Below are 26,646 nucleotides of genomic sequence, written 5' to 3' on the forward strand. Positions count from 1 at the left end.
GTGCTTAGAGGTCATGTAACACGTCAGAGTTACCCTTTCAGCCGCACAATTCAGTGGCTTTGGGTGCTTTCCCACGACGCAGCCGTCCCCAGCCTCTATCTCCAGACTGCTTTCCATCTTCCCAAGTTGGATTCCATGCCCATTAAAGCACTCCCTATCCCTTCCTCTAGCCCGTGGTACCCACCATTTTAATTTTTGTCTCAACGTCATTTGACTACTCTGGGGCCTTATTACCCAGCAAGCATACAGTATTTACCCTTCAGGATCTGGCTTATTTAACAACGTTCTCGAGGTTCGTTCACACTGTGGCGTGTTATCAGAATTTCATTCCCTTTTAAAGCTGAGTAATAGTCTTGTGATTGTTTTGTTTTGTTTTGTTTTTAAGTCTTCTGGCAGCTACTTAGGAACCGAACGTGGGACAGAAGCTGGGGAAGATGGAGGCCTGACAGAACTGCCCATCCTGGTGGGAGGGGCGGGGGGAGCTGGAGGAAAGAGGGTGCACATGCATTGATTTGGGGCAGAGTGGGTGAATGAGGTCGGGTGGGCTCTCTTGAGAGTCAGACCTAGTTTGAAGTTCTTGGCTTTGGCACTTACCAGTTATGCGACCTCACACTGTCAGAGCCTCCTTTCCCTATGAGATGCAGACAAAGATGGAAGGAGGCAACAGGTGGGGAAGCCCACTGCTGGGGCATTTGGGCCAAAGTGATTGCTGGTGAAGCAAGATCACAGGAGTTGGGACCAGGTCTCTAGAGGAGGCCCAGGAAGGCTTCCCGGAGACGGAGGCCCTTGAGGCTGGCCGGGGAATGGCACATTTAGTGCTCTGGCTTCTGGCAGAAGCTGGATGTGCGGCGGCAGCTGCGGTCAGCCCCAAAGCCCTCCTCCCTGCCGAGATTGCACTAGCTCACTTTAAATTCAACCCGGGGCCAGAACGCACCCCTCCAGAGCGGGGCGGGCCCGAGGGCCGGGAATCTCTGAAAGGGCGGGCTCCGCGGCGCGCGACGCGGGACTTCCCAGCAGGAGAGCCGGACTGGGACAGACCAACAGGAAGCCGAGTGCGACTGGGCTGCCGGCTGCCGGTTGGGGTCCGCGGCCGCGTCTCCAGGGCTGTGGGCAGGCCAAGGGCAGGCGGGGCGGGAAGGGACCCTGAGGCCTTCGCCTGCGGCCCCAGCCCGGAGCAAGGGGCGTCCTGACTGGGCGGGACCCCGAGTCCCGGCCCGCTCGGGAACGCGCGCGCACCGGGGACGGCGCCCAGCTTCGAGCGCAGGTACGCCCAGGGCGCGGGCGGCCGGTGGGGATGGCGGGGTTGGGGGGCGCTCTCCCGGTCAGGACCGGCCCCCAAGCCGTCGGAGCCCCGAATGTGCAGACCACTGCCCTCCTCAGCAGGCCTAGGTGCGAACAGGAAGCATGAGAGAAACCTCCTCCAGCTGTCAGCATGTGGGGTCCCATCCCCAGGACCCAAGCCGCCCAGTGGCTCACACCCCAGCTCTCCCCGCGCCCCCATTCACTTCTCTGACACAGACGGTCAAAATCACCCCTCTCTTTGCCTGGGCCGCTGCCCCCACGTGGTAGATAAGAGTCCCCCTGGTTAAAGCTGGTGGGTGTGAAAGTTGGTGGTGGGGCTCCAGCCCAAACTCTTATCCCCAGAGAGGGTAGGAGCGGGATGGACAGCCAGGATGACCTGACAGCTGGAGGAGTGTCTTGTTCAAATTTCCACAAGTGGGATGTGAAGCCTCATTTCTCCCTCCTCCCCCTCGCCAGGCTCCCCCGCACACAGGTCTCCCTGCCTGCTGCCCTCCTAGTCCGGGGGTTCTCCTTCCCCAGCCCTGTTTCAGCTGTGATCTGTTTAGCTGAGCTCTGGGTTCTGTGGATCAGCCGGCCTGCCTCAAATACTCCCCAGAGCCAGAATCCCCATGCCCCTGAGTAGGAGGAGGGCCCATGCCCACTCCTTCCCACTCCTCCCCCTGACTCTGCAGCCTCCCCGGGCCCTGCCTGAGCAGGCCTGTTTGGCAGGCTGGGACATGTCTGGCCCCGGAGGACAGCTGGGTGGGCGATGGCTGCAGAGGCGGAGGGGCTGGAGCCCCAGGCAGCTGCTGCTGAAGATGCTGCGGGAGATGCTGTCGGTGCTGTGGATGCGAAGCCCGGGGACCCCCCTCTCCTGGTTGGGAACCGGTTGAGGCTGGACCTGCACCCTGGGGGCTGCCACCGGCTGCTCCATCTGTGTGCCCAGCGGCCCCCTCAGCTGTTGGAAGTGGAGTTCTTGCAGCTGAGCGGCCACGAGGAGCCTCGGCTGCTAGAGGCCACCCTGGCCCAGGTGCCGTGCAGCCTGCAGAACCTTCGCTCCCTGGTCCTCAGAGGTGAGCCCCACCTGGCCCCAGCCCTGTCCCAGCCCTGCCCCCACAAGGCAAAGCTGGCTGAGCTCTGACTCCGGGATGCTGCTTCTGCCCAGTGGTCTCCCCGCAGACCCCCCAGTGTGGGTATTCTTCCTGGGCAGGTCATGGCTGATGGCTCTGTCAGCTGAGACAAGCCTGCAGTATCTGTCCCTGTCCTCCTGCATCTGCTGGTGTCTCCGTCTGTCCTTCTCTGGGTGGGGTTGGGGTAGAGGTCTGTGCCTCTGTGCTGAGCTGGGCCCTGGGATTCCGGCTCTGAGGGCCACACCTGCGTTCCCCCTTTCTAGGTGGACAACACTGGGACGTGCCGGGTGCCTGCCGCCACCGGGGCTCCCTGACCACACTGCCCGCTGACCTGAGTGGCCTGGCCCGCTTGGCCCACCTAGATCTGAGCTTCAACAGCCTGGAGACACTGCCAGCCTGCATCCCACAGATGCGTGGCCTGAGCACCCTCCTGCTGTCTTACAACCGCCTCTCAGAGCTCCCTGAGGCCCTCGGAGCCCTTCCCTCCCTCACCTTCCTCTCTGTGACCCACAACTGCCTGCAAAGGCTTCCCGCAGCGCTGGGATCCCTGTCCACCCTGCAGCGCCTTGATCTCTCAGAGAACCTTCTGGATACCCTGCCCCCTGAGATTGGAGGCCTGGGCAGCCTCACGGAGCTCAGTCTGGCTTCCAACCGGCTGCAGGGCCTCCCCACCTCCCTTGGTAAGTAGGAGTCGTGCCCCTCATGGCTCCCAGGCCTGACGGGGAGTGCCCTCCAGCTGCTGCCTGGTTTCCGCTCTCCTGTCCTCCACAGGGGCCTCTGCACACACAGACTTGGCCCACCTTGGAGCCTTCACTCCTCCTGGGGGGCCCTTGTTTGCCCTCCCTTCCCCGGCTTTCGAGGCTCCTTGCACAGACTTCCCAAGCTCCCTGAGTCTGTCCGTGAGGCAGAGACTGGAAAGGCTTCTCTGCTTGGCCCTAACATGAGTCTCCTGTCCTGGCCAGGGCTGGTGCGGCCCTGAGTGCTCCTCTGCGGGCCCTAAGCTGGCACTTGCCCGCAGTGGGGCTGCGGTCCTTGCGGTTTCTTGTTTTGCACAGCAACCTCCTGACCTCAGTGCCCACCGGCCTGGCCCACCTCCCGCTGCTCGCCCGACTGGATCTGAGGGACAACCAGCTCCAGGACGTGCCCCCCGAGCTACTGGACGCCCCCTTTGTGCGCCTTCAGGGGAACCCCCTGGGCAAGGCTCTACCTGCCCCCCGCAGTTCCCCAGGTAGGCGTGTTGCTAGGAAGGGTCGGGCCACAGACGGGTTGGGATGCAGGTACCATAGGTGTCCTAACAGCTTGTCTGTGCCTCCACAGAGACGCCCGTGATCCCGGAAATGCCCCGACTATTCCTGAACTCAGATTTGGACAGGTGTGTGTGTGTTGGGGGGGCTGAAGATGCATGTCTCTAGCCTGTCATCCCGTCCATGATGAACACCGTGCTCACGGCCCAGGGGTCTTCTGGAGTTTCCCAGGAGTGCCCGATCCAGCCACACCCCTTCTGTTGTCTGACCTGATGCCCACCCTATCATGCAGCTTCCTTGTGACTCCCCAAGGCTGCTCAGTGACCCTGGCCTGTGGTGTCCGCCTGCGGTTCCCTGCTGGGGCCACCACTAGCCCTGTCAACATCCACTATCGACTATCCCCTTGGGTCCTCATGACTCCTTGCTCAGTGGTGTCCTGGAGCTGCAGCCCCATGGGGTGGCCTTCCGGCAGGCACGGCCTGGGCAAGTCGGGGGGGTGGGGAGGAGGGCTCAGGCATGGGCCCCAGTGCTCACACCACCCTTGCCTGGCAGGAAGTAGGTCTGTGGTTACTCTTTGTGCCCCCCCGGGACTGGCGTTGCCGGGAGGTGGTGGTCAGGACCCTGAGTGATGACAGCTGGAGTGACCTGGAGACTCACCTGGAAGAAGAGGCACCCAAGGTGAGAGCCACCCAGGCCTTCGTGGGAAGGAGTACTAGGGAGTGGCTCCCCCCAGACCCTGGTCACCCCTGTCTGCCCTGCCTGGTGGCTCTGCCCTGACACCCCTCTGACCCTGTTCCCTCTGACCCCACCTCCCACGCCCAGCGGCTCTGGGCTCAGTGCCAGGTGCCCCACTTCTCGTGGTTCCTCGTGGTTTCACGTCCTGTGTCCAACGTCTGCCTGGTGCCACCAGAAGGGACATTGCTGTGGTCCTCAGGACATCCTGGGGTCAAGGTCACATTCCCCCCTGGGGCCACCGACGAGCCTCGTCACGTCCGCATGCAGGTGCGGGCAGGGCAGCCACTGTGGGTGGCGGGTGGCGGGTGGAGCCTCAGTGCAAAGGTGGGTGTTCCAGGCACCCCATTTGCCCCAGGTGGTGCACGTGGCCAGCAGAGAGCTTCGAGCCCTGCTGGAGGAGCCTGAGGCAGCGGCCAGCCCCCTGCTGTGCCTCTCCCAGAGCGGCCCCCCAAGCTTCCTCCGGCCTGTCACCGTGCAGCTGCCTCTGCCCCCCGGTGTCACAGGTGAGAGGTGGCCAGGTGGCATAGCTGAACTCCTGGGCACTGGGTGGAGGGGGCTGTGCTCAGCAGGGGAGCCCCTGCCAGGGACGCCTCAGCCTGTGGCCCCCTCATGTCCCCAGGCCTGAGTCTGGATCGCTCTCGTCTTCACCTGCTGTACTGGACCCCACCTGAAGCGGCCTGGGATGACATCACAGCTCAGGTGGCACTGGAGTTCACCCACCTGTATGCTCGCTTCCAGGTCACACACTTCTCCTGGTCAGTGCCCCCCGCCCCGCCCCTCAGTCCCCTCCCCACAGTGGTCTGTGCAGCCCCCGCTCATCGCCAGCCCTCCCAGGTACTGGCTCTGGTACACCACCAAGACGTGCGTGGAGGGCCTGGCTCGGAAGGCCTGGGAGCGCCTGCGGCTGCACAGGGTCAACCTCATTGCCCTGCAGAGGCGCCGGGACCCCGAGCAGGTCCTGCTGCAGTGCCTGCCCCGCAACAAGGTGGGTGCCGAGTCCGGAGGCCAGGAGGGCCGAGTCGGAAGGGCAGGGGGCCTGCGGGGGGCCACGGGCACTGGGCTCGGAGCCAGTGGGTGCCCGCCCCCCAGGTGGACGCCGCCCTGCAGAGGCTGCTGGACCGCTACCGGGGCCCTGAGCCGTCCGACACGGTGGAGATGTTCGAGGGCGAAGAATTCTTTGCTGCCTTCGAGAGGGGTATTGCCGTGGATGCTGGTATGCCCCCCGCCCCGCCCCTAGAGGGGACGCTGGGGTCCGCTCCCCGAGCTCCCTGCTGAGCCCATCCCGCCCCCAGACCGCCCAGACTGCGTGCAGGGCAGGATCTGCTTCGTGTTTTACTCACACTTGAAGAACGTGAAGGAAGTGTATGTGACCACCACCCTGGACCGGCACGCTCAGGCTGTGAGGGGCCAGGTGGGTCAGCGGGCTGGGGTGCCCCAGGCTGCCCGGGCAGAGGCAGGACACTGAAGCCCCCTCATCCCCTCGCTAGGTGTCCTTCTACCGGGGAGCGGTGCCCGGGACGGTGCCTGAGGAGGCAGAAGCTGCCCGGCAGAGGAGGACCGGCGCCGGCTCCCTGTGGATGGCCACGCTGCCCATCAAGCTGCCGGTGTGGCCCGGGGTGGGGGACAGTGTGTGTGAAGGGGACGGGGCGGCACAGAAGCCCGGGGGTGGTCAGGGGGCAGAGGGCAGGGCTCACCGCACCCCTTCCTCCTTACAGAGACTGCGGGGGTCCCAGGGGCCAGAGCAGGGGCAGGGGACTAGCGTCTCCCTGGCGCCTCTGAACCTGGGTGACGCTGAGACTGGCTTCCTGACCCAGAGCAACCTGCTGAACGTGGCCGGGCGTCTGGGCCCTGACTGGCCAGCCGTGGCCCTTCACCTGGGCATGCCCTACCGTGAGCTGCAGCGCATCCGACATGAGTTCCGGTGAGTTCCTTTGGGCACCCTGATGCTGGCTCCAGGCCAGCCTCAGGCCCGGGTCCTGGCTGCTAGGGGAGCCTTCCCTGAGGCTGGGTGAAGTTCCGTCCAGGGTGGGTGGGGACAGGGCAAACAGGCAGGAAAGAGAGGGTCTGGCCACACGTCACCGAGGGAGCAGGGAATCCACCCGAGGAGGGTAAGCAGAACCTTGGGTGTGATGGCTGGGCCTCTCTGTCACCATTCTCCTTCTCCCCGCCAGGGACGACCTGGACGGCCAGATCCGGCATATGCTCTTCTCCTGGGCTGAGCGCCAGGCTGGCCAGCCGGGGGCTGTGGGGCTCCTAGTGCAGGCCCTGGAGCAGAGCGACCGACTGGATATAGCTGAAGAGGTGAGGGCTGTCTTGGAGCTCGGCCGCCAAAAGTACAAGGACAGCATCCAGCGCATGAGCCTGGCCCCCAGGGACCTCACCCCACCTGAGCCTTCAGCATCACAGTCCCCAGAGTCTGCCCAGGCCTAGACCCCACTGACTTCGGGCTGGCCCTGATGTACCCTGGCCAGTGGTCAGAGACCCCATTTTCAAGCCTGCCTGGCGTATGGGGACAGTGACCTCCCATATGTAACAAATATGCACTGTTGTGCCTGCTTCTCAGAGCTCAGTTTATTTGCTGGGTGAAGGAGTGGGCAGAAAGCAAGGGGTGGCCTGGGATCAAAGGCCTGGGCCCTGCTGGGAGGGGACCTTGGGTAAAGACTTCGCTACCTGCCCCATGTACCCGGGAGGGCGAGGCGCTCCAGCTACAAAGTAACGGTGCTGCACCAACGGATACAAAGTCACCGTGCGCGGGATTGTGCAGCAAGTGGCTGGGCAGGTGCTCGGCCAGAGCCATCCCCTCCAAGCGCCCACGGTGCGGCCAGGGACCGCTCCTGCCCTAGAACACCCTCTTCCCGGCATTCCCTGCCACCCGTTGGCCCGCCGGGGCTAATCCCTGGGTCCCTGGCCCATGCAGGACCGTGAGGCCCAGAGGCCAAAGAAGGGTCTTTTGGGGACCCGCGGCTGGGGCCAGGCCGGCGCAGTGGCCGCGGCGACCGGGAGGGGGAGCCGGAGCCCGCTTGCCGAGGGCCGGGGGCAGGGGGCGGAGCGCGCGCGCCTCCGCGCATTAGGAGCAGCCGGGCGCGCGGCACGGCGGGGAGGCGAGCGCGGCGGCGGCGGCGGCGGAGCGCGCGGTGAGTGGCTGCCCGGCCTCTCCCTTCCGCTGCGCCCACCCGACTGCTGCCCGGCTGCGGGGGCCAGGGGCGCCGAGGCGGCCGGGGGAGGTGACAGCTGCCCCGACGAGGCGGCTCCGGGGGGTCCCGGGCCGGCGGATGCTCCGACCAGCTGCCGCCCGGGTGTGGGAGGCCGTGCTCGACCCCGGGCGGTGCCGGGCGCGCTCCCCGCGCACACGTGTCCCCACGGGGTGGGAAGCTGGGCCAGAGCCCCAGAAGCGGAGGCCGGGCCGCGGGGGGCGCACACGTGGGGCCCCGCCGGACTTGTGTGGACACGTGCGTGGCTGTAGTCGCCACCGCCTGGCGGGGGCAGCGTGACCGTCTGGGCCCCGTCTGGACCCCCTCCAAGAGGGACAAGGGGCCTGAGCCGGCCTCCGAGCTGGAGCCCGCAACCTCCACCCCAAGCCTCCTTTGTTCGTGGGTTGGGGCCCCTCCGACAGCATAGAAAGCGCCCCCCCCCCGTCCCTAGGGGGAAGGGATGCGGGGAGATTGAATGGGCAGCCAGCGGCCAGTGCCGGACTCTGATCTTCACCCCCACCGCCTTCCGTGAGGGTGGGGGAGGGGGAGCCCAGCGGCTTCATTTGTGGGAGATTTTACCCCTGGGAGGGTCTGGAAGTAGACGCATCATCCTGTGGTGCTCTCTGTGGGCAGCGCTGTCCACTGCCTACCTTCGTCCTGAGTTTACTTGGCTGCAGAAGTGGAGACGGGAGGACGGTGAAGGCTAACAGCCCTGGGCCTCAGGCCCGGCCGGGGTTGCTGGGCTTCTGTGGCAACATGGGGTGCACAGGGAGGTCCTTCCACAGATGTCGCTGGGGTGGGAACCACAGAGCGAGGACCAACAAAGGGGGGTTCTGCGTCCAGCGGAACCCTTGCCAGTCTCCCCAGGGAGAGCCCCTTGATTCTCACTGCTGTCTGGCCAGGACCCACTTCCCTGCTCCATCCTGCAGCCTCAAGCATGTAGTGTGAGACCCCAGACTGTCTCCTCAGGCTTGGCGTCCCCGGGCCTGCCTCTCTTCCTGGCACAGCTGCTCTCCTCTTCACTTTAGACGCTCTGTCTGACTTCTGGGACCCCCATCACCCAGTGTCCCTTACCCCAGGTGGGAGGTGGGGTCTGGTGATGCTGGAGGTGGCAGGGTTCACTCAGTCCCCCAGAGGCAGGGGTGGGTCTCAGGAGACTGCAGAGACTGTAGACCCTGCCCCTGACAGCCTGGGGCTGCAGCGAGCTGGCTGTAGCCAGTCTACACCAGGAGGTGTGTGGGGTGGGGGTGGGGAGGGAAAGGTCAGGTTGAAGTTCAGGGGTCAGACTTTTATCTGCAGGCTAGGGCATGGGGAAGCAGGTGCTGGGGACGGAGGCCCTGGGGTGTGTGTCTGGGGCCCCTTGGCGGGTCAGAGAGCTCTGGGAGTGCCCATTCCCGTGCCCTCTGGACCTGCCAGCTGAACAGTCCTGTGGGTAGCAGCCAGAGGCCTCTTGAGACCTAGCCACCCCTTCCCTGGCCTTTTTTTTTTTTTTTAAGACTTCATTTATTAGAGAGTGTGTGCGCAGGAGCAAGGGGGAGGGGAGAGGGAGAAGCAGGCTCCCAGTGGAGCAGGGAGCCCAATGCGGGGCTCCATCCCAGGACCCTGGGATCGTGACCTGAGCCGAAGGCCGATGCTTAACCATCTGAGCTCCCCTGTCCCAGCCCTGGATTTTTAATAGACGTGTGTCTTCGTCTGCCCTAGAGTGAGGTTTCCATGAAATGTGTCTTCACCCAGCAGACACACAGGTCTCACGAACAGGAGTGGGCACAGACCCATCTCTACCCCCACGGGACCAGATTGTCCACAGAGGCCCACAGGGTGCCTGGGCACAGAGAGCGCCCCATCCTCTGGGTCCCGGAGCCCTAGACAGATCCAGCCTGCAGGCTGCAGACAGGAACCCACAGGGCAGCCGGGGTCGTGGTGGCCATGGGCCGGGGTTCCTGTGGGCGGCTGGCCAGGCTTTGCCCCGTGGGCTGATCAAGTGTCCGAGGCTGGGCCCTGCCCCTCAGAAGCTGTCACACCCCCTCCCATCCCTTCTCCTGCAGCGGCTGAGAGCCTCAACGCGCCCAAAGTGAAAGAGAAAGTCGCCCCCCCAAGGCCGGCCCCGCCCCACCTGGCGGCCAATCCCGGCAACGGGCACCTCCCTCAGCCACTGGGTCTCCTCCGTGGGCCGTGAGCCGTGCGGGCTGTAGTCCTGGAGGTGCACCTCACGGTGAGCGGGACTGGGGGCTGCGGGGTGGTGGGGCTGGAGGGGCAGGGGACACAGGGACAGATGGCCCAGGAAAGCTGAGGTGAAGGTCACCGGTCCTCAGAGGGACCAGGGGTGCGAGCCAGCCTTGTGACCGTGGGCGGCAGTGCTGTGGGTGAGAGCCTGTGACAGCTGGCCTCTGAGGGGGCCCAGGGAAGAGGCAGCGGGGAAGGCTCCAGGACTCTGGGAGGCCCCCGACAGGAGGCTCCGGAGGCTCTGCCACTGGCTCTGGCTCCCCTGCCCTGTCTCTAGTGAGAGGGGCCCTGTCTCCCCCAACCCCTAGGGCGGATGGGGGAACTAAACACAGGGAGCCTCAGTTGTCCCCTTCCCAGCTGCCCCGTACCCCGTGCCCCAGACACCTCCGAAGCTTCCAGAGGATCTGGTCTGTGCGTGTGTGTGCCTGTCTGGGAGTGAGGTTCCTGGAAAGGGTGGATAGGAGAGTGGGTGCAGGGCTGGGTGTGGGTGAGCAGGGCGCTTCTCCAAGGGGAGGGGCTGTCTGGGGTCCATGGGAGTGGGGGCTGTACCTGGCGTGGCAGCATCTACCTGGGTGGCTGTGAGCTGAGCCCAGGTTGTGGGGGGCCCCTCAGCACCTCCAGCCTCCATCCTGGAGGGGGCAGGCGTCAGCTGCAGCTGCCCAAGGATGAGGGGGTCACCGCAGTCCAGGGTTGAGATGCCTGGCTGGCAGATTCACTCCCCAGAGGCGCCTGGCCCTTTAAAGGCAGATTGCGCTCCTGTGCCCGCTCGGTGTGCACGTGAGTGTGTGAGCGTGAGCGAGGCCAGCTGGGAAGACGCGCCGGGCGGGGGCGGGGGCGCCTTGAGGGGAAACAGGATGGCCCTAGGGATGGGAGGGGGGTTTTGAGGGGAAGCTTATTTCTCTGGTGCGCCTCTGAGTGGTGTGTCCCTCCCTCCGCTGATTCCCAGAGCCTGTTCTAGAACAGAAGCCGTGGTTTTGAAAGTCCCTGGAGAGTGGAGAGCCGCCCCTTCCCCCTCTGTCCACCCGCACTCCGCCGCCGCTGCTCGCTCCGTCCTCCACTGGCTGGCGTCCAGCTGTCCGGCTCCTACCTGGGTGCGCTCAGTTAAATGGCTGATAAGCAGATCAGGTCAGAACGCAGCCCTGCCTTTGGTCTTGGCCCCACCCCGCCCCGTGTGTCGTGCTGACCGATGGCCGAGGAGGCCACTCCTGACACTCCCTCTGCTCACACAGTCTGCCAGCCAAGCTCATCAATGGCGGCATCGCTGGGCTGATCGGGGTCACCTGTGTGTTCCCCATCGACCTGGCCAAGACGCGGCTGCAGAACCAGCAGAATGGCCAGCGCGTGTACACCAGCATGTGAGCGTGCGGGGCGGGGCGGGGGCCACGGGAGGCGGGGGCCACGGGAGGCGGGGGCAGGGTGAGGCTCAGACTCACAAGCCCAGCTCCTGCGTCCCCCACCTTGTTTGACAAGAGGGGAAGCTGAGGTCAGGGCTAGGATTGGAGCCGTGACTGGCCCCCAGCTCACCCCCGCCTCCTGCAGGTCCGACTGCCTCATCAAGACCATCCGCTCAGAGGGCTACTTCGGCATGTACCGCGGTGAGGCTGGGGGTGGGGCAGGTGTGGGTGGCACCCTCCTGCACCTGGGGGGAGGCAGGTGGCAAAGCCAGGCAGGGCAGCCCTCTTGGGCCTGGTGTGTAAGTGTGGACGTGGCCCGTGGGACCTGAGTGCTGGGCGAGTGACACAGGGTGGGCTGTCTGGGAAGGGGCAGTTCTCAGCGGTCCTCCCAGCGCATCGGCCCCATCCCCCACCTGCTGCCACTGCCGGCAGGCACGACAGGACACTGTGTCTTCACCGTGGTGGCTGCAGCCTTCTCCCCTGTCTTCCGGGGCAGGTGGGACTCCATCTGTGCTGGGAGACCGGAGGCGGGCAGGGACACCACTGCAAAGCCGCTTAGGAGACAATCCCCAAGACTGGCTTTGCCCAGACACTGTGCGGAGGGACCCGCCACTGCCTCCCCCGGCCCTAGCTCACCACCAGCCTGTGTCCTCCACCCAGTGCCCCGCCCCTGCCGTGGGAGCCCTTCTGTCCTCCAGGGGAGGTATTCCTCAGGGAGGCCAGAATGGGTAGACCATGCAGGGAGGGTGAGCGGAGCTCTTGGAGGAGCCACTGCCCCGTCCCTGCCTGGTCCTGCCCTGCCTGGCACCAATGTGGGTGAGAGGGCAGGAGGGGGAGCCAAGGAGTGACTGGGGTGGGTCTCTGCCAGCTGGGAGGCTACTGCTGGCTGAGAGCCTCCCCAACCCAGGCCACTGACCTGCCTGTGCTCCCCGCTGTGCCCCACAGGAGCCGCTGTGAACCTGACTCTTGTCACCCCAGAGAAGGCCATCAAGCTGGCCGCCAACGACTTCTTCCGATACCAGCTCTCCAAGGACGGGTGAGGGGCTGCGGGCCAAGGTTGTGAGGGGGCGGGGTCTGTGCCTCCAGACAGAGGACAAAAGCTCTGCCCCTCACCTCCTCCCTCTCGTCCTCCCTGCCTCCTGCACAGGGAAGGAAGCAGATGCTGAGTCAGTGGCGCTTCGGCCCCAGCGGTCCTGGCCCCCAGCCACCTGCACCAGCCCTTGTAGGGTGGGATTTGCAGGGGGCACCGACCAGCTTTCCCCTGTCAGGGGATGGGGCTGAGAGGGTAGCCCTTTGGGTACTTGAGACACCTACCTTTTCCACTGCTGTTTGCTTGAGAATGGCCCTTCCACCTTTCCCAGGCCCTGCTTGTGGGGCCCTCTGTCTGTTGGGCTCGGTGCCCATTGCTGGAGGGCCTGCAGGGGTACCGGAGGCTGGCATGTGCTGTACCCCTGCAGGGCTGCGTCCGCCTCTGCCACTCCCATTCCCCTGCACGCTCAGGGCAGCAGAGGCTTCTGCATCTGCACCACGGCCCGTACCCCTTCTCCACAGGCAGAAGCTGACCCTGGTTAAGGAGATGCTGGCGGGCTGTGGGGCTGGCACCTGCCAGGTGATCGTGACCACGCCCATGGAAATGCTGAAGATCCAGCTTCAGGACGCAGGCCGCATTGGTGAGGGTGTGGGAGGAGGGGCAACAGCTGGGTGGGGGCAACAGCTGGAGCCCCATCCCCTGCCCCGTGGGAGGCAGTAGGAGGGGGAGCCAGCAGGCCCATCTCTTCTCTCCCCAGCTGCCCAGAAGAAGATACTGGATGCCCAGGCCCAGCTGTCAGCCCAAGGGGGCGCCCAGCCCTCCGTGGAGGCTCCAGCTGCCCCCCGGCCCACAGCCACCCAGCTGACCCGGGACCTGCTTCGGAGCCGGGGCATCGCTGGCCTCTACAAGGGACTGGGGGCCACACTGCTCAGGTGGGAGGGAGGGTGAGGGTGGGAGGAGGGAGGCCTGGCCACTGTGCACCTCTGGGTCACCAGGGTCCCTTCCTCCCCCCACAGGGACGTCCCCTTCTCCATTGTCTACTTCCCCCTCTTTGCCAACCTGAACCAGCTGGGCCGTCCGGCATCCGGGGAGAAGTCTCCTTTCTACGTGTCGTTTCTGGCTGGCTGTGTGGCCGGGAGCGCGGCCGCCGTGGCCGTCAACCCCTGTGATGGTCAGTGCCTGGACTAGGTCCTGCAGGGGTGGGGGTGGAGGTGGGCTGGGCCTGCGCTGACCTGCACTCCCCCCTGCAGTGGTGAAGACAAGACTCCAGTCACTACAGCGCGGCGTGAACGAGGACACCTACACGGGGTTCCTGGACTGTGCCAGGTGGGAAGGCCCTAGGGGCGGGGCGGGGGTGGACCGCAGGCCGGTGGGGCCCTGACCACCCTCTCCCCGCAGGAAGATCCTGAGGCACGAGGGCCCCTCAGCCTTCCTGAAGGGCGCCTACTGTCGTGCCCTGGTCATCGCCCCGCTGTTCGGCATTGCTCAAGTGGTCTACTTCCTGGGCATCGCAGAGACGCTGCTGGACCTGCTGCAGCGACCCCAGCCCTGAGCCTGGCGGCCGCCCACGCCCTCCAGCCAATTGGGACCAGAGTGGGGCCGGAGCCAGGTGGCCCGCCCAGGACCGAGCGGGAGAAAGTCTCTCCCCAGCCTTCCCACGTGGATGGGGGGAAGCAGAGGAAGGGGTGCAGGGTCCACATGGGTGGTGCACACAGGGGCCCCTGAGGGGTCCTGCCTGCACCCCCACTGGGACCAATGTCTTATTTATGTAGAAAACGCAGAAATCTTTACATTCCTGGAGCCAGCCCCCGCCACAGCTCCGCCCCGGCCTGAGTACCCCAGGAACAGAGCTGGTCTCTGGGCTGGGCCCCCCAGGCCTGGGCTAGGCAGGCGGGACCCTACCCTCCAGTCTACCAGCTCTCGTCCCCGAGGCTTGGCCCCTAGTCCACAAAGGGGACCCCGCACAAACCTATTTATTAACTTGCTGAGTACAAGTGCTCTGTCCCTCCCTGTGTCCATCCGTCCAGCCTCTCCCTGCCGCTGCCCTTCTTGCCTTGGCCAGGACTCCACTTTGTCCCCCAGCTAGCCTTGTGGGAGGATTGGGGTCTCCTGCCCCCCATTTTGAGCCAGGAGTCCCAGGCGGGGGTCACATGGAGTTCTGACTCCCAGGGCAAGCCCCCCATTCCAATGTGGGACCCAGCATCCCTCCTGGTGGGCCTCTCTACCCCCACCCCAGGCTGGGGGCCCATAGCGTGTGAGGTCTGTGTGCATGTGCAAATGTTCTGGGGAGCAGGTTGTGTCCACCAGCGCTCCACTGGCCTGGCCCCTCAGAGATGGGGCTGGGGGTGGGGGGTGGGGCTGCTGGCCTTACCCACATGGCCAGGTAATGTGTGTGTGTTTGTGCTGTGTGCACCCTAGGCTCCCCTCTGACCCCATTCAGGAATGTATTTTCCCAGCCTGGTTCTTGCTGCACCTCAGCGGACCCCTCTTCTGAGACCCCCTCCAACCCTGGGTCCAGGATTGGCCAGTGGGGAGGGCAGACATGAGGACCAGTATGGAGCCTGGGGGTGTCTGCTCCCTCAGTCCTCCCAGGGCCCACCCTACTTTCTGGGCCTTTGCATAAGGCCGCTGACCACACTGTAAGCTCTGCCCTCCCGAACCGCCCTCCCTCATTGATGTTGTGAATTGAGGCAGGCCTGCCCGCCCCGCCCCCCCCAGGCCACGTGATTGTGTTGGTGATCGACCCCGATGTGCCGGTGCTGTGTACCCCCACCTGGTCTCCCTCCTCGGAGGCCCCTTCCCGGTGACACTACCTGGGGCTCAGGCCTGGGCCCCCCAGTTCACGGTTGTTCCTGGGAGCTGCCCTCTCCCACCACATCTGAACCTTGGAAGCTGCTGCTGCTGCTTACAGAATTATATTTTTTGTTTTGAAGAGTTTTAAGAAGTTGTAACTTTTTGTGTCTTGTCCTGTGAGAAGATAAATAAATATTCTAAGTAGACACCTTCTCTCTGAAATCTGTTAGGGCAGGGCGGGGCGGGGGCGAGGGTAGCCTCTCATTTTGCAACCTGCTGCCCCTGCGGACCTCCCTCGGCCCACCCACCCGCTGGCCGACACAGGGCCCGGGAGGAGGGCCCCCTGCCGCCCGCACTGGCTGGTTTGGGGGCGCGGGAAGGGCAGCCCCCTTTCTTCCCTGACTGCAAGCCGTCCTTGGGATCAAAAGGGGAGCTTGGGCTTGGGGGCCCCAGACTGCCCCACCAGCCGGGGGCGCCGGGGTGGCCAAGAGGGGGCGGCGCTGGGGTGATGTGGCCCCGCCTCCGCGGCTGGCGGCGCCGAGAACAGTGCATTGTGGGAAACTCCCAGTCCCCGCAGCCGCAGCCGCAGCCGCCGCCCGCCCTGGTCCCGCGGAGAGCGCGCAGCGCCGAGGTGGGAGCGCCGGGAGCAGCAGCGTAAGACAACGGGGGCTACGGGGCCTGGGGCCCGGGGTGTGACGGGGCGGCCGCGCGGGGCGAGTGGGCGGCTCCCGCCTTGAAGGTCACTGGGGGCGCATGCCGGGCCCCTCGCTCTCTCCAGCCCAGCGGCTCCTGGGAGGGGGAGGGGGCACCGGCTGACGTCATTGTGAACCAAAAATAACAGGGGGTGGGGGGGCGGGGAGGAGACCACCTGCCCTTTGCAAACTTGACGCCCAGCAGCGGGGTGCCCATCCAGAGCACTAGGGGTTGAGGGGCTGCTGGGACTCCCTGGGAAGCAGGGCAGCAGCTGGGCTGCTCACTGGGACACCCCCATTATGCTGTGACCTACAGGTGACCTTCAGGTGTGGTTAGTGTGCCTGGCCTGGGTGGAAAACCTGGGCCGCAGCTTCCCCCATGGGCTCCCTCCCCCTGTGGGGAAGGGCGGGGGGGGGGTTCTAATCCTCTCGGAGGAGAGGCAGTCAGGTGGTGTCTAGGTGTTCAGGGAGAGATGGCTCAGGCCCAGCCCAGTAAACCCAGTACTCGCCAACTCAGACATTGAGGATCTGGGCCAGGCTTTTCCCATAGTCTGGAGCCCCCATCCTCTGCCCTGGCCCAGGTTTGAGGATGCTGAGGCTGATGGACATGGCATGTGTCCACCCCAGGCTCACACCAGGGACACCCTCCCCACCCCTTGCCCGAGAGGCAGGCACAGCCCCAGACTCAGGAAGGACTCCCTGTCCTTGAACTGGAGCAGGAGAAGCTGGTCTTGGGGGTGGGTACCGGCAGCTGGGGAGGGGCAGGTGGCTTGCCGGGAGGCACAGGGCCTGTCACTGCCTGCCTGACTGGCTTCTCCAGCCTCCCAGGGAAACACCTCAGGTGTGCTGTACCCCCGTTCTGGCAGCCTTGGGCCCATTCCCCCCCACTGGCACCAGAGAGCACAGACTCTGGGTTCCTGCCTTGCCCTCCTCTCCACTTGGACCCAGTCCTCCCAGGAAGGTGCACAGTTGCTTCTGCCCAGGCACACCATAGCTGCCACGCCCTCCAGTGACCACACATCCTCCTGAGGACTGGGTGGGCTCTCACTTCCCCATCAGGGCCTCCCTACCCCGGGCCAGATGGAAATAGCACGTGTATGGGCAGGACCATGTTGCGGATGGCTGGTCTCATCCTGCACCCCCAGCCTGTTCAGGGCCAGCGGGCTCTGCGTGTGTGGTTGGAGGGGCTTCTCAGGGAGTGGGGGGGGGGGCAGATGGAGATCAGGCCCTGGAAGCAGAACATCCTGAGTGGGGTCTCCTGGGGGGAGGGGTGATCCAGAGAACTGGGCAGGGTCTCCATGGGGACAAGACGGGAGGGGGCTGAACAGGAGAGCTGAGTCTCTTGCCACAGCCTCATTGTGTCTTTCTCCAGGCCTAGATAATGCCCAGGGGTGAGCTGTCCTGAGCCGCTGAGTTCCAGCTACCTGTCTGTTCACACACACCCCACGTAGCCTGCCAGCACCGCCCACCATGGAGTCCAGGGGGAAGGCGACCAGCAGCCCCAAGCCTGACACCAAGGCTCCACAGGCCGCTGCTGAGGCCAGAGCCCCGCCAGCTGCAGATGGGAAAGCCCCCTCAGCTAAGCCTGGGAAGAAGGAGGCCCAAGCAGAGAAGCAAGAGCCTCCGGCGGCCCCCACACCACCAACTGCCAAGAAGACCCCGGCCAAGGCAGACCCTACCCTTCTCAATAACCACAGCAACCTGAAGCCGGCCCCTGCAGCACCCGGCAGCTCCGATGCCACCCCCGAGCCCAAGGGCCCTGGGGATGGGGCTGAGGAGGATGAAGCCCCCAGCGGGGGTCCAGGGGGCCGTGGCCCTTGCCCCTTTGAGAACTTGACCCCCCTGCTGGTGGCTGGGGGTGTGGCCGTGGCAGCCGTAGCCCTAATTCTTGGTGTGGCCTTCCTGGCCCGGAAAAAATGATGGCTGGTGCCCAGGTGGGGGCACAGCCACTTCCTGTACAGATCTCAGGAGCCTAGTGCATGCCGAGCTCACACACAGCTATCTATACACCCGTACACGCGTACCATATAGACATGTATACCCCCACACACGCAGAGGGACAGACACGGACAGGGCCCCCAAGCTCCCTCGCTGGCCCCCGGCACATCCCCCTCCCAGGCTCCAGGGTTTACTGAGCAGCACAGGACAGAGCTCCCACGTGGGGCAGAGGTCTCGGCCAGGGCCACGATACCGGGGGGCAGCGGGAGGAGTGGATCTCGAGTGTGGCCCTCTTGCCTACGGGCAGGCGTGTTCACCGTGGGCACACTCGCGTGTGCCAGCCGGTCCCGAGAGGCCTCCGTGATCCCGTGCGCTTCCTGGCAGCAGAGTCCGGACGATTCCCCAGGGTTGGGCAGGGGTCCGGGATGGGCTCCAGCGAGGGCCCAGCCCATGTGGGGACATTAAAGGGTATGGCTGTCTCACTCGCCCCATTTCTGCTCTTTCTTTGTAGCTGGGCAGGGCCTGGGCAGTGGGCTGACCCGAACCAAGCTGTGGCAGTGCTTCCATGCCACCTCTGTCCACCGCCTGCACCCTGGCTGGGTGGACAGAGCCCACAGGCCGGTCTGGGGGGACTTCCACCATTCGCCTTCCAGGGGAGCCGCTGAGGCTGGGGCCACCTCACTTCCTGCCCTGACTCTTCCTCGTCCTGCAGCAATTGTCCTTGGGGCAGCTGAGAGCCTGGCAGGGAGGCCGGGGATGGGGGGATGTCGAGGATCTGCCCGGTGGCTACGCTAGCCTCACCCCTGTAGACCGCCCCTCCCACCTCACCCAGTGTCCTTTGATTCTAACAAGCGTATAAATGCAATAACACAGGTAGAGTAGAGCTGCTCGGTGGGTGACCATCGCCCACGTCCACCACCCTGTTGTGCCTGGAGGGCGACTGTGCTCTGCGGTCCCTCCTCAGCACATCGGATCCCAGCGTGGCCCGTGGCACGATGGCAGTGGGCGGGCTCTAGAGGGTGGCCATGGGCACTGTGGGCACGGACACGCCCTGGCCTGGCCAGCCAACCGCTGGAACCCTGGGCCTGAGTGGAGGCTGAGTCTGAAATAAACTCTGTTGTCTAATGGCTGGGCTGGTGTCCTCACCTACCTGGGGCGGGGAAAGGCAAGGGCTTCCCATGGGGGTGTGGGGGTGGTCACATAGCCACACCACCAGGCTTTCCAAGGAGGAATAGGGAGCTTCAGCTGCCACCACCCCCCACCTCCCGCCACCCCCATGCTTTGATCCTGGGCCCTGCCCCATCCCAGACAGCCAGACCCCAGAGGGACTCTCACCACCTGGGCTGCCAGCCACAGTGCACAGGGCAGGGCTGGGACTGGAGCAGTAAGGACATGGGAGGGGGAAGGAGGACCTCGCTCTGACGTCTGAGGCCAGGGGGTAAGTCTTTCTCCACCCCTGTCTGCAGTGTGGGGCACAGAGGAGACTGGAACGATGGGCTTTCCTCCTCTTCCCGCCCCACTGCCCACAGCTCCCTGAGCCCACTCTGGCCAGATGACCCAACTGGTTGGGCCTGCCTGCCCCCTCCCAGCTGTGGGCAAGGCTGTAGGGGCAGGGTCTGGGAGAGCAAGACCCTGCTGGGTCCAGAAGCCCTCCTGTGGGCTTTGTCACTCTGGGCCCCTCCTGCCCCCAGCCTCTCGGAGCTGATGTGTTGGGGGCACGCCCTTCCCTTCTTTTCCTGGTACCCACCCTCCCAGGGTGGCACGCCCAGTCCCTGTACCCACATAGCAGGCCCAGGCAAGTCCGGAGAACTTCCTTCAAGTGAAACATCCAAAACAGTCCCGTCACCCTCGCCCAGACACGCCCCTCCTCCGAGTCCTGGAGCCTCCTCCCGACCCCTGCCCACCCCCCCCCCCACTCCGTTCCTCAAAGTCCTGAGCCACCTGGCCAGAACGTGCCACACGGGGCGGGGCGCTGTGGAGGAAGGCAGAAACAGCCCCCAGGTCCAGCCTCTGGCCCCCCTGCCCCGCAGGTGCCAGGGCTGCTGTCCGAGCACGTCGGGCCGCTTGCCCCCTTTGGCTGTGCGGTCCCCTCTCCCACTCTCTCCGTTCTGCGGCTTGCACCTTAAAAACAAACCCCTCTGATAGTTTGGAGAATGTTTTCAGTGAGCAGAGGCGCCCGTGAGGACGAGTCCTGTCATCTTCAACCAGAAGTCCCCAGCTTGGCCCCTCGATGCGGGTATTCCGCCCCATGTGGCCCCTTGTGTTCATCGATTCACAGGACGCCGGGCTTGTTTCCAAACAGAGCGGTGGTGAAGATCCTTGTAACGCCCCTTGTATCTTCTGCTTTATTGTGGTAAAATACACATAACGTGAGGTTTACCATCTTAGCCACCAAGTGCACAGCTCCGGCACCAAGCACGTTCATGCTGTGCAGCCGTCCCCACCGTCCGTCTCCAGAACTTTCCAACTTCCCAAATGGAAACTGTCCCCGTGAGACACCGACCCCCGTCCCTCCCCCGGCCCCAGCGCCCACCGTCCACTCTTTGTCCCTGTGAATCTGGAGACCCTAGGGACCTCGTGTGGGTGAATCCTGCAGTATTTGTCCCTTTGTGTCTGGCCTGTTTCACTCAGCGTCACGTCCCCCAGGTCCATCCACGCTGTGGCCGGTGTCAGCGTGTCCCTCTGTGTTCAGGCCGAGTGACAGTCCGGTGTGTGGATGGACCACGTTTATCCGCTTGTCTGTCGACAGACACCTGGGCTGCTTCCACGTTTCTGCTGTTGTGGGTTACCGCTGCTGTGACCGTGGAGACGCTCATCTCTCTCCAAGACCCTGCAGTCCCTCCTCTTGGGTATCCACGGGCAGCTGCGTCGCTGGGTCGCACGGTGCGCGCATCTTAAACCCTGCTGCTCCGCCTGGAGCCTGGGGGTTGGCCTCGAGGGCACTGCTCCCCAGCCGTGGCCACACGGGCCAGGGTGCTAGTCCAAGTGAGGCGAACTGGCCTCTTTTGCTTGTTTCTTTTCACGTGGATCTAATGTGCTTCTTTTCACAAAGTTCTTGGCCATTTGGGTCGTGCCTTTTGTGATTCTTCCTGTTGGTGTTAGTTGTCCGTCTTCCTGTTGGATGGAATGCCTTCTTCTCATTTATTTGGAGGACTTCTCTACATCTCGCCCGCCAAGCCTGCGTCGCACTGCAAACCTCTTCACTCCGTGGCTGGCTTCCCTTTTGTTCTGTCTCCTGAGCACAGGAGTTCTGAAGTCTGAGTTTATGACCTGTAACTCCTGTCCCCCCTACCGTAAACGCTTTGGGATCTCGGCTAGAAGGGCGGACACTCTTCCTTATTTCAGGCTCCTATTCTTGGCGTTTGCTCATGTTTAGTAAACGTCACGTTTCAGTCTATCTGTGGACCTTCGGTTTTGTGCGTGAAGTCAGCTGGAGGCCCAGTGTTCCTTCTTTTCCATCAGCAGATCCGAGGGGGCTCAGGCTGTGGACGGTCCCTGCCAACCTGACGCTGCTTCCCTGGCCGCTCACTGCTCAGCACGGCCAGGCCTGTTCTGAGCCCGGGTCGGCTGGCACCAGCTGCCTGTCCGTGTAGCTTCGTGGTGTCACTTGGTGGTGATCTCCTGTTTCTTTATTTCTAATTTCCCACACACACTCAGTTTGCAGTCCTCTCCCTGGGAATGTGAGACTAAGTTAGCTGGTGTCCCTGGGGCGCCGTGTGCGGTTCTGATGCTCCGCTTCTGTCCCATCGTGTCCCTAAACTGGAGTAATGGAGGACCTTTACAAAATGAAGCAAACTCCTAGGGATGTCCAGGGCTGGTTTTTTGGGGTTTTGTTTTGTTTTGAGAGAGAGAGCGAGACAAAGATAGTGACAGAGAGCACACGAGGGACATGAGCCAGCACAAGCGGGGAGGAGAGGGGAGGGGCAGACTCCCCGACACGGGGCTCGATCCCAGGACCCCAGGGTCATGACCTGAGCCAAAGGCAGACGCTTCACCGACTGAGCCACCCAGGTGCCCCCAAGGCTGGCCTACAGAACTACTTTTAAGGTCTTAAAAAAATACCAGCTATAAGAAGTATTCGGTGTGTAAAAAGTACATACAACAGGGGCGCCTGGCTGGCTCAGCTGGTGGAGCATATGACTCATGATCGTGGGGCTGTAAGTTCAAGCCCCACGTCGGGGGTAGAGATTACTTACAAAAATAAAACCTTAAAAAAAAAAAGTACGTACTGTGAATCTAAATCAAACTTTCAAGATCATCAGGAAAATAAGAAAACTCAGGTGGGAGCGTTATCTCCTGGGACAGAGGTGTCCACCGGCTGGGCACTGTCAGAGGGAGGCCCTGCCTCCCAGGGCACCACAGGGACTCCCCGGAGACCTGGGCTCTGAGCCCTGTACCGGCACCTCAGGTCTTCCCATCGCCAGGCCACGCCATGTCATGCCGCACGTGGGCTTTGGAGGACACGGGTGGGTAGGTTATAAGGATGCAGACGATGTGGGCGGAGGGGTCCACCTTGTTTTTCTCTCTAGCACCCCTTCCCTCCCCCAAGAGTGTGCAAGTCCCTTTGGGGACTCCCATCCTGGAATGCATTCTTGGTGTGACCAGGGAGTAGAGCTGACCAGTGTCTCCGGACCCTGTCCTCCTCCCCAGAGATGGGCATGGGGCCACGTGGGGTGCCCTAGAACCTCTCTTCTTTCACTGGGGCAGAGTAATCAATACCCCACAGAAGGCACAGGTAGCAGGCGACTCGGCTCCGGAGCCGCACCCCAGCTGCTGCGGGTCAGTCCTCGGACTCCTGGGTCTTCAGCACCCCCTGCCCCCCCCGCCCCGGCCCAGCGGCTCCCTGACCTCATACCCGGTCCTCGGGCCAGACAGGCAGAAGCTCCTGTGTCCCCGTGGCTGCTCCTGGCGTGCCTGGACGTCTCTGTCTGGTGTCTCCGGCTGGCGAGGGCTGTCAGAGGGTTGGTGAGCACCCGCCGGCCTCAGCACAGGGGACACCTGTCCTGGCAGGAGAGCAGCTCACCCCTGTGGTGTTGCAGAGGGCGCCCAGGTGACATCGCTGGGACCCCCCCCCCCGGCATATGGGAAGAAAGGCTGAGGGTATCTCACCAGTCGCCCCCACCCAGCACAGTGGTCCCTGGAGGTGTGTTTGAGGGGGACCCCGTTCAGACACTCCTTGGGATCCTCCCAGGTACCCATGGATCCCTGTCCTAATGTCCTGGGCAGGATGCAGCCTGCCGCCCTGTCACACCACTGCACTCCGGGCCACCAAACTGCCCGCCCACTTGGCTGACATCTTCAGGCCACACCCTGCCAGCCTGGAAGGCAGACGTGGAACCAGCTGCTCCCACCCTCTCCACACTACTGCCAAGTAGTGTGAAGGGACCGTGGTGAAGGGACCATGGGCTCCCAGCCACTCCCCTGGACTCGGCAGCCCCATGCCCTAGGGGCTGCCACCCTCTGCTGTCCGGTTCAGGGTCTGCATGACTCACAAGTGCTGGGGGTCTAAGTCTCCAGATCCCACCCAGCCCGGCCTCAGCCAAAGAGGAGCCCAAAGCCTGAGCCCTGCTGGGAAGAGGGATGCATCTGGGGTCCAGGACATGGGTCACCTGGCTGGCGGCCTGGCTGGCAGGGCTGCCCATGACACACCCACCCTGAGAGAGCACCCAGTCCCAAGTCTCCCATCTGAGGTCCACGCAGTGGTCAGGCTGACCTAATTGAGGGGGGTCACTCAGGGCAGCCCTGTGAGTTTAGGGGGGATTCTCAGAAAGGGAATGATGCCTCTGGTGCCCAAGGGCTTTGAAGGACAGTTAGGAGTTTGCCATACAAAGAGGCACTCCAGCATTTCAGAGGGAGGGGAGCAAGGGCAAATCTCCCAGGGAACGGCTCAGGCACACTCTGGAAAGGAAGGAAGCAAGGGAGCCTGGGGGTCCCGAGGCTTTGGCTAGCCCACCTGCTGGAAAGGCCCCCCAGGAACGGCCCCCCATTCATCCACCCTTGCTCCATCTGGAGCAACTTCCAGAGACGGGAATGAAAAACAAAACCTTCTGACCGGTGCATGACAGCATGTCACGGGACCCCCTGCACCTCGTGTTCCAGGGTCCCTGAACAAAAGCAAAACCCCAGGTTCAAGGGCATCAGTCTGAGGCAGCAGAGCTCTGTGCCTGGCCCCCAAGCCCCCTCTGCCAACCTTCCCTCTGCCCGGGCAGTCACTACGGGATGAGGTACCAGAACAACTTGCAGATGGTGCCCTAGAACTCCATGCCCCTGACCCCACACCTCAGCACCTCAGCTGGGACTCTGGCAAGAGCCTGGGGAGGGCCTGGGGATGGAGAGGGGGCTACTCCCACTACAAGGCCCTGGAGGGGAAGACCCTTGTCCCCCAGGCCTGGATCCTTCCCAGGAGACAGTCGTCCAGTCATGGGCCACTGGCTGCAGACCCGTCTGTCCTCTGAGACTCTCCTGTGCTCTGCCCCAGGAGGAAGAGCTAACTGCCACTTCATCCCCCTGCAGCAGCCCCGGTCACGCCCAAGGCAGGGCCTGAGTAGCGCCCCTCTCCTCACCTGTTGGGGGTGAAGGGCTCTACGGGGCAAGGGGCTGACCCACTGGAATGGGAACCCACTCGGGAAGTGGGGAGATGAGCCAGCATGACTGTGTGGGTGCAGAGGGCAACAGACCACAACCTCGCCTGGGGGCTACCCCCACTAAGGGCTAACCCCAGTCACCAGGGCAGGGCCTCCGGCGTCCTCTTGTCCAAGTCCTCACTGTCCACAGGGGCCCACACGGGGAGGCAGGCACGGCCAGACCCAGACTAACGCCTCCTATCACCACACCTGCCCCCGGGCACGCTGCCCACCCCAACTCCAAATGCCATGAGGGACCCGGACCCTTACAGGCTTGCCTGTGCTGGGAGCCACTGACACGCCCAAACACACTGCCCTGGACTGGGGTTGGGGTCATGCACACGTGCAGGACTGTGTGCACACGGGGAACCTGGGCTAGAGCGTCTGCTCCTGCTCGGGCAGGTGGGTCTTTCCGGCAGGCATCCTGCAAGGACCCACGCGTCTAGTGGAGTGCACGCTACCTGTGAGCACAGGGGCACACTTGCGCATACACGCACATACACACATCAGCCTTGCTGTGCGGTGCCACAGCCAGGCTACCTCGTCTGTCCTCTTAGTGACAGAGAAGACCGCTGTGGCTTAATGAGGCTCTGTGATGCACAAGGAGGTAGGTGTCAGGGCTGCCCTGGGGTGGTGTGGGGGGACTGGGCCTGCAGGAGGATCCCAGGGCCCCTGCAGCAGCCTGGCAATTCCAGCCCCTGGGTCCCACAAATGTGCATGTGGGGGCCCACCCTACACCCAGAAACCTTTTACTGTGTCTAGGCCTAGCCTATGGTCTGACCTTAGGCCTGTGGGTCTCTATCCAAAGTCCCCCACCCATCCTCACGGCTTCTGTCCCCTGTCCTGAGGCCCTGCCAGGGCCAGGAGCCCCTAGCTCCTGCTTCACTCATGATAGGAGGGCCCTGCAGACATTGAGGGTCGCTGGTAGTCAGGAGCTGTGGGAGTGTGGGGCCTCGCCAGGCAGAGGACAGAGCCAGTGGTTGTGGAGGCAGGGGTGCCCAGGAGAGGCACCTTGGCCTAACCTCGACCACTTTGGCATTTCTTATCCATGACAAAGGTTTCCCTAGTCAGAGCAGAGGCTGGCAGGACCTTGAGGGAACCCTACTGTCTGCCCTTCTACCCTGAAAGCAAGGGGTCCTGGAGAGTGGCCTGTGGGGGCCAAGGGGTGGGACCGTCCCTCCTTACCACCGTCTTGCAGTCTTGCGCCCAAGGCCCTCTACTGGCCTCCTTTCTCTCTAGCCTAGGCCTTAGAGAGCACCTCACAACCTGCTGATGACCCACATGTCTACTCACCTGACTCCTTCCCACACAACCAATGGAAACACTGCTCCAGAGGCAGCTCGGATTTCCTTACCAGACTCAGCGCCTGGAATCATCTCAGGAAGTGACACCCATATTCTTCCAGGGACTCCGCTGAGCCCCACTCACCCCGGATGCCATCACAACCATCCTGGTGAGGCTGAACCCATCCCTCCTGCCCCCCATGGTGCGCACACCTGCAGACCCCTCCCTGGCCTGGACTCCCACCCCTGCCTGCACAAGGACCCACCGCTGCAGGTCCGCCCTCTCTGCCCAGGGGAGTGTCCTCCTTAAAGTGTTTGCCTCCGTAGACGTGCTCCCCCATTTCCCTCTGAGCTCGCACCCCTCCCACCTCCCCCACCTCCTCTCCNTGTGAGCCGGCCCACCCCACCACTCCTCTCACTCACTAACAAACATGTTCCAAGCCCCCACCCCCAGGACATCAGCCCCACTGGCCAGGGCGCTTTGCCCCTTGGCATTCCACGCTGTGTCTCCAGTCCCTCAGTGATCAAGGCTTAAATGTCCAAATCCATGAAGCAGGGACCATCACCCACGAGAAGGGACTTTTGCCCGCTGGGAGGAGTCCCTTAATTACAGGGAGGGACCTCCATCCAAAGGGAGGTACCCACGTCCAGGGGCAGGGGTCCTCTGTCCTGGTTCACGCTCCTGTCCCAACGGACGAGGAAAAGGGGAAGGCACCGTGTTCCTGACTGCGACCGGGGCCGGGCCAGGGGTCCGCCAGGGCTGCTGAGACGTCCGCCAGGGAAGCCGGCCCGCGCTCTCTCCCGCGGCCCTGCAGCCAAGCTCCGAACCCCGCCTGCACGCCCCCTAGCCCTCAGGGCCTCCCCCGCTCGCGCTCACCCCGCTTCTGGCACCGCCCCAACTCCCGAAACCGCCCCCACCCCCGCCGCCCCGGCACCGCCCACCAAGCTGGCTGGGCCGGGGGCGGGCCGAGGACGCAGAAGCGCGGGGCGGACCGGAAACCCGAACAGCGCTAGGGGGGCGGGGCCGGGCAGGAGAACAGATGGCGCCTGCGCCCGGCGCCGCTCGCGGCCCCGCCTCCAGACGCCGCA

At 64.0% G+C, this 26,646-nt stretch overlaps 3 protein-coding genes and 1 long non-coding RNA gene across 6 annotated transcripts; 3 read left to right on the forward strand and 1 right to left on the reverse strand.

Moving 5' to 3' along the window:
• Window positions 1-1,032: 1,032 nt before the first annotated feature.
• Window positions 1,033-6,946, forward strand: PIDD1 (p53-induced death domain protein 1). The gene is given in 17 exon segments (XM_040639707.1): window positions 1,033-1,264; window positions 2,011-2,354; window positions 2,675-3,091; window positions 3,430-3,639; window positions 3,729-3,783; window positions 3,948-4,051; window positions 4,054-4,127; window positions 4,208-4,333; window positions 4,478-4,657; window positions 4,746-4,893; window positions 5,010-5,145; window positions 5,225-5,375; window positions 5,480-5,603; window positions 5,683-5,801; window positions 5,878-5,994; window positions 6,106-6,311; window positions 6,562-6,946. Coding segments are annotated over 16 exon segments (2,730 nt in total). The 5' UTR covers window positions 1,033-1,264; window positions 2,011-2,050; the 3' UTR covers window positions 6,821-6,946.
• Window positions 6,947-7,492: 546 nt separating this feature from the next.
• On the forward strand, window positions 7,493-15,227 carry SLC25A22 (solute carrier family 25 member 22). 3 transcript variants are annotated; one of them, XM_040639725.1, is made up of 11 exons: window positions 7,493-7,524; window positions 9,627-9,793; window positions 10,751-10,929; window positions 11,034-11,159; window positions 11,344-11,399; window positions 12,144-12,234; window positions 12,750-12,868; window positions 12,986-13,160; window positions 13,245-13,399; window positions 13,479-13,554; window positions 13,627-15,227. In XM_040639725.1, exons 3-11 carry the CDS (start codon window positions 10,910-10,912, stop codon window positions 13,778-13,780), a joined length of 972 nt encoding a protein of 323 aa, XP_040495659.1. In that variant the 5' UTR covers window positions 7,493-7,524; window positions 9,627-9,793; window positions 10,751-10,909; the 3' UTR covers window positions 13,781-15,227. The 3 variants fall into 3 exon arrangements, with proteins under 3 accessions (XP_040495659.1, XP_040495660.1, XP_040495661.1); XM_040639726.1 differs by lacking the exon at window positions 7,493-7,524 and having other exon boundaries at window positions 9,621-9,793; window positions 10,763-10,929; XM_040639727.1 differs by lacking the exon at window positions 7,493-7,524 and having other exon boundaries at window positions 9,621-9,793; window positions 10,768-10,929.
• A 333-nt stretch (window positions 15,228-15,560) lies between these two features.
• On the forward strand, window positions 15,561-18,130 carry CEND1 (cell cycle exit and neuronal differentiation 1). The gene is made up of 2 exons (XM_040639735.1): window positions 15,561-15,675; window positions 17,086-18,130. The coding sequence occupies exon 2, from the start codon at window positions 17,184-17,186 to the stop codon at window positions 17,631-17,633; it is 450 nt and encodes a 149-aa protein (XP_040495669.1). The 5' UTR covers window positions 15,561-15,675; window positions 17,086-17,183; the 3' UTR covers window positions 17,634-18,130.
• A 1,811-nt stretch (window positions 18,131-19,941) lies between these two features.
• On the reverse strand, window positions 19,942-26,368 carry LOC103671040. Its single transcript, XR_570716.2, has 3 exons — window positions 26,203-26,368; window positions 22,507-22,676; window positions 19,942-21,410 (listed from the first exon to the last, which is right to left on the reverse strand). It is a non-coding gene; the product is annotated as an uncharacterized LOC103671040 (long non-coding RNA).
• Window positions 26,369-26,646: the final 278 nt, after the last annotated feature.

The sequence above is a fragment of the Ursus maritimus genome, unplaced genomic scaffold, assembly GCF_017311325.1.
Source record: "Ursus maritimus isolate PB19 unplaced genomic scaffold, ASM1731132v1 scaffold_23, whole genome shotgun sequence".
Classification (NCBI taxonomy): domain Eukaryota; kingdom Metazoa; phylum Chordata; class Mammalia; order Carnivora; family Ursidae; genus Ursus; species Ursus maritimus.

Bases quoted from the DNA above. Each gene is read 5' to 3' on its own strand.
- SLC25A22 (XM_040639725.1), top strand. From the start codon at position 10,910: ATGGCTGATAAGCAGATCAG. The intron at 12,235-12,749 runs GTGAGGGGCTGC...CCTTCTCCACAG, and splicing joins TACCAGCTCTCCAAGGACGG to GCAGAAGCTGACCCTGGTTA. The intron at 13,400-13,478 runs GTCAGTGCCTGG...TCCCCCCTGCAG, and splicing joins GGCCGTCAACCCCTGTGATG to TGGTGAAGACAAGACTCCAG.
- CEND1 (XM_040639735.1), top strand. From the start codon at position 17,184: ATGGAGTCCAGGGGGAAGGCGACCAGCAGCCCCAAGCCTGACACCAAG.